Below are 14,504 nucleotides of genomic sequence, written 5' to 3'. Positions count from 1 at the left end.
CCTATCTGTAATGCTGGGCTATATACACCTATCTGTAATGCTGGGCCATATAAACCTATCTGTAATGCTGGGTTATATATACCTATCTGTAATGTTGGGCCATATACACCTATCTGTAATGCTGGGATATATTTACCTATCTGTAATGCTGGGCTATATACACCTATCTGTAATGCTGGGCTATATACACCTATCTATAAGTCTGGGCCATATAAACCTATCTGTAATTCTGGGTTATATATACCTATCTGTAATGTTGGGCCATATACACCTATCTGTAATGCTGGGATATATTTACCTACTGTATCTGTAATGCTGGGCTATATACACCTATCTGTAATGCTGGGCCATATAAACCTATCTGTAATGCTGGGTTATATATACCTGTCTGTAATGTTGGGCCATATACACCTATCTGTAATGCTGGGCTATATTTACCTATCTGTAATGCTGGGCTATATACACCTATCTGTAATGCTGGGTTATATATACCTATCTGCATTATTAAAACAGAGTTCCACCCAAAAATGTAACTTCCACTTTAAGCACTCATGACCCCCTGACATGCCGCATTTAGCATGTTGTTTTTTTTTGGGGGGGGGGGGGGGAGCGGGTCCCTAGTTTTTGCAGGTACCAAGCTCCCATTTCCTCTCCTGGTGCTGCGGCACCAGAAAGAAGTTCACCTCTCCCTCCCTGCAATCTTCTGAGACACGTCACAGGCTGGATGGGAAAGCTTGAAACCAATAGCGAATATTGATTCGCTAGTAACATAAGTGGGTGGGTTCAGGGCGCAACCTTTTTAAGTAAATTAGAGCCTGAGGATAGAAAGAGAACCATGATAGAAAGTTATAAGTCTGGCACCCCATATGCAAACTAGGGGGGGGGCGGCACCCCTGCGCCCCTTATGAACCAGCCACTGCTGATCAGCACTGAATGATTCTTGATGACACAGCAGAATACTGCGACAAGTTGTGGGGTTGCAACACTTCTTTTTACCTAGAAAATCATACTTTTTACAAGAAAATGTGTTTATTTGAGTAATTAGACTGCTACATTTTTTATTGGGGGATCAGTTGGGGGATGGGGAATTAAAATATTCTAACTGATGGATCTACCAAGGATACAGGTCAACGCTATTCCAGAGGGTGGGCAATGCTAAAGTGTGACTGTCACTGAGCCTCTGAGTGGATCTGGAGTTCTTTACATGCTGAACCTATGTATGATAAGGCTTTCTATGCACATAGGCATTTACATTAATGTAGATGATGTCTGATGAGGTCATCGCATTTCACATATAGTGACATCATTGCTGTACTAGGACCCACAGAGCAAAGGTACAATGCTGGTTGATTTTTGTGCCCCTCAGTTTGTGCAGTATTCCTTACGTTTATAAAGAAGCCATCCATCACTGCTGCAAATTTTGATAAATAGCACTGCTAGTGTTTCAGTCTTCAATGTTGCATTATGCCTGCTGTGTAATTGTACTTTGAAAGAATTTCTAATTATTCTTCAAAGTGACCAATTCTATCCATGCATAATACGGATCCTTTGCTCGCTGAAGTAATCGGTATATTACACATAAGATCATTTATTTATGCTAAATGGGTTTTCTCCAGAGCTTTGCACAGAAAAGGAACCTTATAATTTTGGTCAGGCCATTACTGACCCTACAGTCATTTCTAACGATGAACCAGTGTTAATCTATTTCTTTCTTGTTGCATTTTTTATACGTCCCCTCGAAGGTCTTTGTCAGATCAGAGTAGGTGTCTGTGACAGTGCATTTTACATTATCTTCCACTTACAAAATCAGCAAGTTTTACCGTGGATAAGTAATTATGCAACCTCAGATTTATCCATTTCCAATTAAGAATTTTAGTTCTGGCAGAAACTGCTGAAAATAATGTCCATTTATTTTATTTGAATAGTCAGAATGCACATGAAAGGAAGAAAGGAAATTAATCTAAGTTGGTCAGACAATAATACTTTTGCTGCTGAATTCACAATTACTGTAAAACTTTGTCCAGGGGGAAATGATTTATCTGAGAAAAAGCAGTTGTAGTAGACCACCTAAAGGAGTTGCAATAAGTGGTGCCTTGCGTCACTGACATGTATTACTAAAATATATATTACACAGGTACAAAAAAGGATCAAATCTCGTCAAGTTCCTGCTAAATCTGTCAAGATTCGAACCATCTATGGCCAACCTTAATGTTGTCAGTGAGAGGCATAGGCCCAGCAGACCAGACCAGATCTTACCATTGACTCTGCTCAGACAGCACCTGACAAGGACTTCAAGTCCAAAACCTTGTGCTGATGAACTATAGTATATGAATACGAGGCTCTGTTCATTACTGAGCCGCGTCCCAGAGTTCATTTTTTATTTTCACACACTATTCAAGAATGGCCAAGACCACTTGGCAGAAATAACCCCTACCAGTATTTTATGTGTCTGCTCCATGGTCTTTCAAAGTCAGCTGGACCAAGAGCAGCCCAAGGAAGAGTTTCCTGTAAGCATCTATACAGCATAATGTTTGATAAATTACAATACAAAAATGCTGATCTCATTCTGTGGAACATGGTGGCTGGGCAGGTACCTGTCTTAAAGCAGCGCAGTCTGCTTTTTAAATGTGCCCTCCATACACCGAGTATCTGTGATGAGGCGGCCATCTTGGTAGAGCCAGGGCTCTGCTTCCTCGTGTCAGTGGCTCCAGTAAGAAGAACATTGAGCAGCACGGTAATAACATCCTCCAATCTCACTCCAAAACTCCCTGAGATTGTCAGTGACAGACAGCAGTGTCTTAGATCCCATATTGCAGGGATACAGCTGCGAGGCAAGGCACACCCACACACCAGAAGTGCGCTGCAATATTTCTGGAGGAATTCCAGACAAAAGGTAGATTTCGTTTTTTTTTTATTACTGCTTAGACACAATTAACATTTCTACATGTTCCCAAAAACATAGCAAATCGTAACTTTTTAAATTCAGGTTCACTGAAGAGGAATTATAATGTGGAAGCTGCGGGTAGCTGACCATCTTCCTATTTCTGTCATACCAGGCCTTGTTCTACAATTCGCTTCTGCTTAGAGGCAGCTGACTCTGTAGAGAAGCAGGGCTTTGCTTTCCTCCTGTCAGAGCTTTCCCTAATGACTGTTGATTTGCTTAATGATAGTGCGATGAAGAAGCTGCAGGGAAGATGAGGGAAGCACAGATACACAGAATGAATGATGCAGGGAGATACTTGCATGTCCTGTTCGACAAACACTCGAATTATAAGGGCTTTGACCGTTTGTATGCTCGCTGAATGAGCACAATGCACTGCATCACTGCACAGTGCATTGGAAACCCTGATTGACTGAAGCAATTAAAGCTACGCCCAATCGGAGCACAGAGCACTGTCAGAGCCATGATTGGAGAAAGTGATGATGACTCTATCCAATCATGGCTCATTGCACTTAGTCCCGCCCCACACTATGAAAATATTATCCCCATAGCGGCCATTTGCAATGTGATAGTGGCATGCAGAGAGGTAGAACAGGGCTCTGTTTGGTGCTGCTAGTGAGTTAGTGTGCTATAGTGTGCTATTGTGCTTCTATTGTCAGTGCAGGATATCAGATTAGTGTGAATCTAGTGATAGTTCAGTGCGAGTGTGTAACCATACATTTTTACTTTAGTATCAGTTTAATTTGTCTGGGAAGGTTTCCTGTATTATATATCAGTGCATTGCTGTTTGCAATGCACTGTACGATAGTACGATAGTACGATAGTGTGAGTGTAGTGTGGTGATTCATTTTTACTTTAGTGTCAATTTAATTTGTCAGGGATGGTTTTTCTGTAGTATATATCAGTGCATTACTGCACATTTAATGCAGTATATATCAGTGCATTACTGCAAGTTTAAGGCAGTACATTTGAGTGCATTACTGCGCGTTTAATGCAGTGTATATCAGTGTCTTATTGCATGTTTTATGTCGTTAATTTGAGTGCGTTACTGCATGTTTAATGCAGTATATATGAGTCCATTACTGCACATTTAACACAGTATATGTTAGTGCGCTACTGCAAGTTTAAGTCAGTATATTTCAGTGCATTACTACATGCTCAATGCAGTATATATCAGTGCATTACTGCACATTTAATGCAGTATATATCAGTGCATTACTGCACATTTAATGCAGTATATATCAGTGCATCACTGCACGTTTAACGCAGTATATATCAGTGCATTACTGCTATAGTGTGCTATTGCGGTTCTCTTGCCAGTGTAGAATATCAGATTAGTGTGAATCTAGTGATAGTTCAGTGTGAGTGTAGTGTCACCATTCTATTTTACTTTAGTGTCAAATTAATTTTTCAGGGAAGGTTTCCTGTAGTATATATCAGTGCATTACTGCATGTTTAATGCAGTATATATCAGTGCGTTACTGCACATTTAATGCAGTATATATCAGTGCATTACTGCAAGTTTAAGGCAGTATATTTGAGTGCGTTATTGCCCATTTAAGGCAGTATATTTGAGTGCGTTATTGCCCATTTGAGGCAGTATATTTCAATGCATTACCGCAAGTTCAACACAGTAAATATCAGTGCACTACTGCACGTTTAACGCAGTATATATCAGTGCATTGCTGCACATTTAATGCAGTATATATCAGTACACAGAGGCGGCTCTTTAATTAGGCAAATTAGGCGATTGCCTTAGGCCTCGCCCACAGAAAGGGCCTCGCCGTTGCGCAATTGCCTAATTTGCCTTTCAGGTGTTGTGCTGTTGTTGTGTACAATGTGGGGCACTGGGACTCGCAAGTGGCGGGGTGAGTGGGCGGCGGGCACGCTGCACACAGCTGCGGTGTAGAGTGAGCTGATCCACCGCCGCGCTCCGCGGTGGTGGAACGAGTAGGGGGGATAACACTAATGTGCACAGTCGCTCGACATCATGGTGGTGGATGGTGTGGGCATGGTCATGCTGCCTGCGTCCAATAGCAGGCTCGACTGCTGCAGCGCCGTCCTTCGAGTCCTAGCCCTTCCCCTAAAGTCGGCGACGGCGGCCCCAGTGCATGGCGGGAATTGTAGTTCTCCCACAGAGCACAGGCACACAGACTTCAACATGGCCGTCTGGTGCCTGTGCTCTGCAGAGACTACAACTCCCAGAGTGCACTGCAGGGCAGAGAGAGAACATTGTGTGTTGCTTCTCTGAGTCCTGCTACCAAAGTCACCAAGGCGAGGAGCAGGAGCAGGTTGTAATGTCAAGTTAGAATATAGCATTTACTTAGCCAAAAGCACGATATTATATATATATATATATATATATGCACTATAATATATATATATATATATATATTATATAAAGCACTACTATTATTTATTTATATATATATATATATATATATATATATATATATATATATAAATATGTAAATTGTACTTGCTCCAATGTAATGTCAGAATTTGTTAGAATACAGCATTGACTTGTCGAAAGCACAATATTTTATATATATATATTTATTACTACAACAATGCACCCCCAAGTCAAAGACCATATTATCTCTGCATGGGCTTTAAAGAGGGATTCCACCTACAAAAAAAATATTAAAAGCCAGCAGCTATAAATACTACAGCTGCTGACTTTTAATAAATCATTTTAATAAATCTGCGACCCACCCGAAGTGGGTGTAAATACCTGTCTTTGACAGGTATCTCCACCCCCCTCCCCCCTGAAAGGTGCCAATTGTGACACCGGAGGGGGGGAGGGTTCCGATCAGCGGAGGTTCCACTTTAGGGTGGAACCCCGCTTTAAGTCATATTATGAATTCTTGGAGGGGCTTCTTCATTCATGGCAAAGTGCTTCTTTTCTCAAATTAATAATAGTTCATGTATCATGTACAGTTTTATTTTCCCACATTGTAAAAATAACTTGTCATCTGCTTTACTGAGGTTTTGGTTTGCCTGGATCAATAGGATTAAAATAGTTCCACCATACTGAAGGTTGGTTCTCTTATTCTCTTTGGACTTTAGTAGCTTTTGATGGCACAGTGGCTTTGTTTGATGGGCACAGTGGCAGCAATTGATGGGCACAGTGGCTGCGTTTGATGGGCACAGTGGCTGCGTTTGATGGGCACAGTGGCTGCGTTTGATGGGCACAGTGGCTGCGTTTGATGGGCACAGTGGCTGCAATTGATGGCACAGTTTGCTTGCACCCCCCCAAAAATTTTGAGCACCAGCCACCACTTGTTGAATGACAGGCTGAGGGCATGTACATTTCAGTTGAATGCCATTTAATGAGACAGGCTGTCGTTCAAACTGGAGGGCTTATTTTATTTTTTATTTTAATTATTTATCTTGCTGCTTATCTTGCTCATTCTGCTTTCAAAATTAACGCCAGGCAAACATCTATTCACACACATATGTGAAATGTTTACTCTACCAAAAGATTTATAATTCTGTGCAGATATTTTTGTCATTCATATTCCTCTGCCAGACAGTACACCCAGAATGGTTTACCAGTACCACCTTCTCTATTACAGTTAAGTAATACAGCAGTGTTACCCTCTCCATAAACCTGCTGACGATGAAGAAGCATTAGACTGTTAAGTTATCAATTATGCTCATTCTGTTGTTATCATGGCTGCACAGTCTCTGACCGTCTCCTGTATCATTGTCCACACAATCTCTGACCATTTCCTGTATCATTGTCTGCACAGTCTTTGACCATCTCCTGTATCATGGCCAGACAGTCTGACCATCCCCTGTATCATTGTCCGCACAGTCTCTGACCGTCTCCTGTATCATTGTCCGCACAGTCTCTGACCGTCTCCTGGAGCATTGTCCGCACAGTCTCTGACCATCTCCTGGAGCATTGTCCGCACAGTCTCTGACCATCTCCTGGAGCATTGTCTGCACAGTCTCTGACTGTCTCCTGTATCATTAGAATAATTGGTTAGAGAAATTTATAGAAACTGTAAATTCATAGTTCATAGGATTTAAGTTAATATATGCACATTTATACAGTTCATTTTTATCATTTTTATAATATTTTTCCCATTATGGGCGTGAATGGGGCCTCATGTCTAAGTTTTGCCTAAGGCCTCACAAAGTCTAGAGCCGCCTCTGTCAGTACATTACTGCTATAGTGTGCTATTGTGCTTCTATTGTCAGTGTACAATATCAGATTAGTGTGAATCTAGTGATAGTTCAGTGTGAGTGTAGTGGGACCATTCATTTTTATGTTAAGCCCCATACACACTATCAGATTGTCTGCTGAGTTTTTCCTTCAGATTTACCAAAACCATGTAATATGAGGTCAAACCTTAGGAGTTTCAATGTGTATGCAATCAGGCAGGCCCTTCTACTACATGGTTTTGGTAAATCTGAAGGAAAAACTCAGCAGACAATCTGATAGTGTGTACGGGGCTTTAGTATCAATTTAATTTGTCAGGGAAGGTTTCCTGTAGAATATATCAGTGCATTACTGCACGTTTAACGCAGTATATATCAGTGTGTTACTGCACGTTTAATGCAGCATATATCAATGCGTTACTACTCGTTTAACGCAGTATATATCCGTACGTTACTGTACATTTTCATACAGTATATATCAGTGCATTACTGCACGTTTAATGCAGTATATATCAGTGTATTACTGCATGTTTAAGTACCCCTAAGCGTTTGGAGGGGCTATTCAATGAGTCAGGCTGAAAGGTGCCATGCAGTGCTTCAGCTGGTCTGTCTAGGGTACAGGAGCCACACCGAAGCAGAGATTCTAAAAGCTCTGCAGAGGTGGTTCACGCCACACCAGCTGGGGCCAGGAATGGTGGTGTGCGATAATGGCACAAACCTCCTGTCCTCCCTTAGACAGGGAGAGTTGACACGTGCCATGCCTGGCACATGTCCTCAATTTAGTGGTGCAACATTTTTTAAATAGACACCCAGGGTTGGAAGATCTACTGTCCAGAAGAGTCTGTAGCTATTTCTGGTGGTCATACGGAGCCAGTGCTTGGTTGGCTGAAATTCAGCAGGAATTCCACCTGCCCGTAAACTGCCTGATTTGCGAAATGCCCACAAGGCGGAACTCAACTTTGGCAATGCTGCAGCTGCAGAGGGCAATGCTGCAGCAGCAGAGGCCAGTAAACGAGCACCTGTGTGAGTATGGCACAATGATCAGGCTCAGGCCGACTCTTCTTTTTATCCCCACGCTGATGGCTGCTGTTGTGTTCCTGCTAGAGTAGAGTCTGCATGGCATTATGGACAGGGCACTTGAGGCAGAGCAGTGGGAGGAAGAGGTGGACTTCCTTTCCTCTCAAGGCCCGCTTTATGCAGATACCATTCTTCCTATGTAACAGAATGCACAAGAGGAGAGGGATGAGGAGGATTATGGCAGTTTTGGAGACATTAAAGCAGAGGAATACATACATCAACCCTTAACAGATGGTTTTCCATCCCCAGAACCCTTGGGAGTGACATGTGGCTGGGAGGAGGCAGTTTCAGATACTGTAATCCTCAGTGACCCCGAGGAGCCTGCGTCTCATGGCTTCGCAAACTAGCTGTGTATGGACTTTCTCATTCTTCAAAGCCTGTGAAAGGACCCAAGAATACGTAGCATCAAGGAGAAGGATTACTATTGTTTGGCAACTCTCCTTGACCACCGTTACAAGGGGGAAGTCTTGGAACTCATCCCCTCCCCCCACCTTAAAGAGGAGTTTATGTAATTCCTTTCCTGACTCTGGCAGGTTCCAGTTTGGTCAAGCGAGGAGCGGAAATTATGCAGGAGCGAAAACAGATATGGAGAGCTTTCCAGTTGACGATCCACTGGGTTACTGGGTCATGAGAATAGACCGTTAGCCAGAATTTCAAATAAAGCGTGCTTTTCAAGGTTTTGTGACAGATAAGAGAGTGCGTCTGTCCACAGACTCTGTGGACTGACTGCAATTTATGAAAATGATTCAGTTCTGGTTTAACAGCAGCCCCTGATGCCAAAGTCACTGATTAAGAGCTTTGTGGATCTTGAATCTCTAAAAGACTAGGCTGCCTAGCTTTGTGGGTGTTGATTTCATTCGCAACAAAAAATTTTTGGTGTAGGCTTCATGGGCACTATTAACACCCAAGGACCAATTTTTCTTGCACCCGTTTGACAGGTGCATATCATTGCAATTTTTGACAGCAAAGCCAATTCTTGCTTTCATCAAGAGTACCTCTATAGGGTTACGGTGTAAATGCACCACCAACACTCAAAGATCAATTTTTCCACACCCATTACTTTTATCCAAAGTCTGTAAAAGAGACACCAGAATTTATCCTAAAAATTTCTAACCTTGTTCGGAGTGCGCTAAATTGTGGCCTCTTTATACAGACTGGCTCCTCAAGCTGTTGTTTATAAAATAAAGAAAGCTTGAATGGCAAGAGAAAGTGTTGTGTCAACATCGGGAGAAGAATCAGAAGAAGCAGAAGAAGCAGAAGGCGGTGGCGACAGCGACAGAAGACCGGGCCAACGCTAGTAAAAGAGCTGGAAGAAGAAAGCGGAGGCCCGGCAAAAAGAACCAAAGAGCGGGACAAGACCCTCGAAGTTGGAAGAAGACCCCTGGACGGTGGCGACGACGAAGGAGAAAGCTGGGCTCCTCCGCTAGTAAAAGAGCTAGAAAAAGAGCAGAAGATAGCGGGGGAGTCCGACGAGAAGACCCCTGAAGACGGAAGAAGACCCCCAGAACTGTCTAATAAAGTATTTTAAAAACCTGTATTGTGTTTTTTTTTATGTACACTGTTTTCCCCAGGTGAATGGGTAGGGGTACATCATACCCCATACTCATTCACATAGGGTAGGGGGCCAGAATCTGGGGGCCCCTTATTAAAGGGGGCTCCCGGATTCTGATAAGCCCCCCGACCACAGACCCCGACAACCAATGGCCTGGGTTGTCCAGGAGAGGCCCTTGTCCTCATCAACATGGGGACAAGAGCCCCCCTTCCCCAACGCATCCCCCCATATTGAGGGCATGCGGCCTTCTACGGCTCAGAAGGGGGGGAGCTCGCTTGTCCCCACCCCATTTCCTGACCGGCTGGGCTGCGTGCTCAGACAAGGGTCTGCTATGGACTTTGGGGGGACCCCCACGCCGTTTTTTCAGCATAGGGTTTCCCCTTTGAATTCATACCAGATGACGGGGCTAGCGATGTGTCAATCTCGCCGATGGAGGCGGCGACGTTCACTTCCTTCGCTAGTTTCATCTATCTGAAGCCACATTCAAAATGAACGGTCTTTTCTCCGTGTGTGGGCAAGTCTGTTCATTTCAAAAGTCCGGCGGACTAGCACACAGACAGGTGGATTGACAATTTTGAGTCAAGACTTCTTTCTAAGTCCGCCGGACTTTTGGGAAGGAAAAGTCCGCCAGAGCCCACACACAGGCGGATTGTCCGGCAGATCAAGTCTGCCAAATAATCCGATCGTCTGTACGTGGCATAACAGTTATAATCAAAGTTTTTATAAGGATCCTTTTCATGGAATTATACTAGTGTATGGCTTGCTTTACTTATTGTGAGTCCATTATTTTATACAGAAGTGTAGTGGTCAAAAGTGAATGAGCTGAACAATGGACTGCTCTTCATGAGTACCCATGTTTGACTATACAAATAATTTATAAAGATGTTTGGTTTAGTTCAGTGCAATACTTGTTTGTCAGGTGTTTTATGTGGTACTCTTTGTAATCTACTTGGCTGTGTATGGAGATTTCCAGGCCACGTGGTGACATTGCTTGTCTGAAGTCCTTGGTTTGTGCCCTTTAGACTAAAGCCTTGTACACACGGTCGGAGAATCCGTCGGAATGTGTCCTATCGGACCATGTCGTCGGATAATCCGACTGTGTGTGGTATGCATCGGACTGATTCCGTCAGAATATCCATCGGACCCAATTTTCCAACATGTTGGAAATATTTCCCGACCAACTGGTCCGATCGGACATACTCCGATCATGTGTAGCGAATTTTGATCGGACCAAGTGCCACGCATGCTCAGATCAAATTCCTACATCAAAGCTATTGGTTACTAGCCTGAATGTAGTCCCATCGTAACGAAATTACGTCATCACGTTCTGAAAGATCGGATTTTTCGACAACTTAGTCCGACCGTGTGTATGCAACAGTTTCGGACACAATCCATCAGACTAAATCTGACGGACAAAATCCGACGGATTTGGTTGGCAGAATCTCCGACCGTGTGTACAGGGGCTTAGAGGGGGAGGATATCTAAGGCTAAGTATACACATATTTAATTTTGGGATGTATGTAGCCCTGTCTGGTCAACAAAACCCTGGAAAACCGGAATTTGATCAGCTTATGCGGCCAATGGCCACAGTGCTGTTCTGTGTATTGTGACAAGCTGGGGGGGGGGGGGGTCAGAATACATTAGTGTAGTGGGGGAGATAACAGCATCCACTTTGCTTGTATGGCTGTGGGGATATATGAGGTTTTTTTTTCCAGTCAGCTGGTGGAACAAAAAATAAAAAAAAAGTGTACACCCTGCCTAGCCAATTTGTTCTGCTGAACTACCTTGTGAAAAAGCCATCTTTTCCTCAAAAACTGTGGGGGTTGGACAGGGTGGACATTTGTTGGGTCTGGAAGAGTTAGGGTTGTGAACCATAAACATGCAGCTTTTGGTGTGTCCCTGTATAAGCCTATAGTGTTCTTTCTAAACTAGATGGTGATAGAGAGGTTGCAACTTTTGTTGTTTGTGAGAATGGCAACGCGTCTGGCCATAGGATGGAAATCCCTGAGAAAATAATTGCTTTTCCAAAAGTACATTTTGGATCTTATATTACTAACAGGGCAGGCGGCATGGAGAGATTCCTAAAAGGAGATGTCATCACAATGGCAATGGACACTTGAGCCCTGTGTGCAACCTCCAGAGAAATTTCTGCTGCATGCTGCTGAGCCTGCAGTGCACTGATGTCTCTGGTATGAACACTTTGCGATCTACTTACTGGCATCTGACCTGGAAAGGACTTCATCTGAGATACGGAGGGCCTTGCTGCTTAACTCATCAGGTTAAAAAGACTAGGACTTTCTTAATTTTGGGAGCAGTTTACTCATGCACATCTACAGTACAAGCCCTGGAACAGTATTTTAATCCAGCTACAAATGCTTCAATGAAATCGCCATGCTGCTGAGCTGAAACTTTAGGGTAAGTCTTTTTGGGGATCCACCAGCATTGCACATCTAGAGTGTGAAAATGTTGCTTATTCTCCTTTGCAAAATAGCTCAAGCTCTGTCAGATTGGATGGAGGATGTCTGTAAAAAGCACAGATTCTCAAATGGATTTAGGTCTGGACTATGACTGGGCCATTCTAACACATGAATATGCTTTGATTGAAACCATTCCATTGTAGTTCTGGCTGTATGTTTAGGGTTGTTGTTATGCTGGAAGGTGAATCTCCGCCCCAGTCTCAAGTTTGCAGACTCTAACAGGTTTTCTTTTAAGATTTCCCTGTATTTGGCTCCATCCATCTTCCCATCAACTCTGACCAGCTTTCCTGTCTCTGCTGAAGAAAAACATTTCACACAACATGATCCTGCCACCACCATGTTCCATGGTGGGGATGGTATGTGCAGGGTGATGTGCAGTGTTGGTTTTCCGCCAGATGCAGCATTTTGCTTTTAGGCCAAAAAGTTCAACTTTGGTCTCATCTGACTAGAGCACCTTCTTCCACATGTTTTCTGTGTCCCCCACATGATTTCTCGCAATTGACAAACGGACTTCTTATGTCTTTCTTTCAACAATGGCTTTCTTCTTGTCACTCTTCCGTAAAGGCTAGATTTGTGGAGTGCATGGCTAATAGTTGTCCTGTGGACAGATTCTCCTACCTGAGCTGTGGATCTCTGCAGCTCCTCCAGAGTTAAAATGGGCCTCTTGGCTGCTTCTTTGATTAATGCTCTCCTTGCCTGGCCTGTCAGTTTAGGTGGACGGCCATGTCTTGTTAGATTTACAGTTGTGCCATACTCTTTCCATTTTCAGATCATGGATTGAACAGTGCGCCATGAGATTTTCAAAGCCTGGGATATTTTTTATAACCAAATCCTGCTTTATACTTCTCCACAACTTTATCCCTGACCCGTCTGGTGTGTTCCTTGGCCTTCATGATGCTGTTTGTTTACTAAAGTTCTCTAACAAATCTCTGAAGGCTTCACAGAACAGCTGTATTTATACTGAGATTAAATTACACACGGGTGGACTCTAATTACTAATTAGGTGACTTCTGAGGGCAATTGGTTCCATTAGATTAGGAGTATCAGAGTAAAGAGGGCTGAATACAAATGCATGCTACACTTTTCAGATATTTGGAAAAAAAATAAATTGAAAACCATTTACCATTTTCCTTCCACATCACAATTATGTACCACTTTGTGTTGGTCTATCACATAAAATCCCAATAAAATACATTTACGTTTTTGGTTGTAACATCACAAAATGTGGAAAGTTTCAAGGGATATGAATACTTTTTCAAGGTACTGTATATGTAGATCTACTTCTGTAAAATCTCCCTGCTCATACATTGATGGAAATTAGTTTGATCCCTGCTGAACTGGCCAAATTGGCACGAAAAGCCCACATCACCTGTAAACAGACTTCCTGTAAATAGTCATGGGTGCTTAACCTGTGACTCTCCAGCTTTGTGGGACTACAATTCCCATCATGCCTCTGGCTTTGGGATTCAAGCTTGTAACTGTCAGCCTCTTGCAATGCCTCATGGGATTTGTAGTTGCGCAACAGCTGGAGGGCCACAGGTTGAGCACCCATGCTGTAAGTGGATTTTCAAAAAGGTTAAAGTGATAAATGCAAAGATTAAAATTAGAACGGCATTCCAGGCAGATATTTAAAACACCAATGCAGTTATACTTTTTTAATGTTTTGTGATTTAAATACCACTACAAAAAAGTGGCAGATGAGGCAATCCCTATATACAGTATGCTGTATGTATTTCAACTTTGTATTTAGCTGTTTGCCTAGTCTTCAGCTTTAAGAAACAAACATATAACTACATAGTCAGAACACTTATCTCTAGTTAAATAACTTTAATCTAAGAGCTTTCGAGTTATAGAAAGCAGAAAGATCTGTTACCTGTACTTTCATCTCCCAAAGAAACATTGAACATTTCACTCTCTGCCTCCTCCTCGGTTGGATCCATTTGTGTCCTATTTTGTCCAGCTCTGACTAATTAAGATCAAGCTGGTGCCTGTCATTTTTCAGCACGCACATGGCACTTTTAGTTAAATCATTAATAAGCAACCTACCACTTCCCATAGGCTGGACACCTATTGCTAAGCAATATGATCTGAGCACTAGCACTCTCAGAGGTACAAAGTTTAATACTAATGGCTTCCTCATGCTGCAATGTTTGCAGCTTATTGTGCTGTAAACTGTTCTCTGCCAGATTTTAAAAAGGTCCCGCTGCTATCAGTTCATTCATACTGATGCAATGAGCAATATTTAATACATATTTATATCATTATTTAATACCCCCAAGAGCAGAAT

The 14,504-nt window shown here is 42.7% G+C and overlaps 1 protein-coding gene across 2 annotated transcripts in view; it reads right to left on the bottom strand.

Annotated features, from left to right (window-relative positions):
* The window catches only part of SCOC (short coiled-coil protein), a 221,474-nt gene extending 207,180 nt beyond the window's left edge, over positions 1 to 14,294 (bottom strand). Inside the window, exon 1 of one of the 2 annotated variants that reach the window (XM_077476933.1) lies at positions 14,091 to 14,294. In XM_077476933.1, the coding sequence (XP_077333059.1) occupies positions 14,091 to 14,157 (67 nt within the window). In that variant the 5' untranslated portion in view covers positions 14,158 to 14,294. The remainder of the gene's footprint in view (positions 1 to 14,090) is intronic. The other variant, XM_077476934.1, reaches the window with a different exon arrangement.
* Positions 14,295 to 14,504: the final 210 nt, after the last annotated feature.

This window comes from Lithobates pipiens, unplaced genomic scaffold (genome assembly GCF_037356315.1).
Source record: "Lithobates pipiens isolate NorthernLeopardFrog02 unplaced genomic scaffold, aLitPip1_a1.2 Scaffold_13, whole genome shotgun sequence".
In the NCBI taxonomy this organism is placed as follows: Eukaryota; Metazoa; Chordata; class Amphibia; order Anura; family Ranidae; genus Lithobates; species Lithobates pipiens.
The sequence above is the reverse complement of the archived record's forward strand: the minus strand, read 5'-3'. Positions and strand labels throughout refer to the sequence as shown.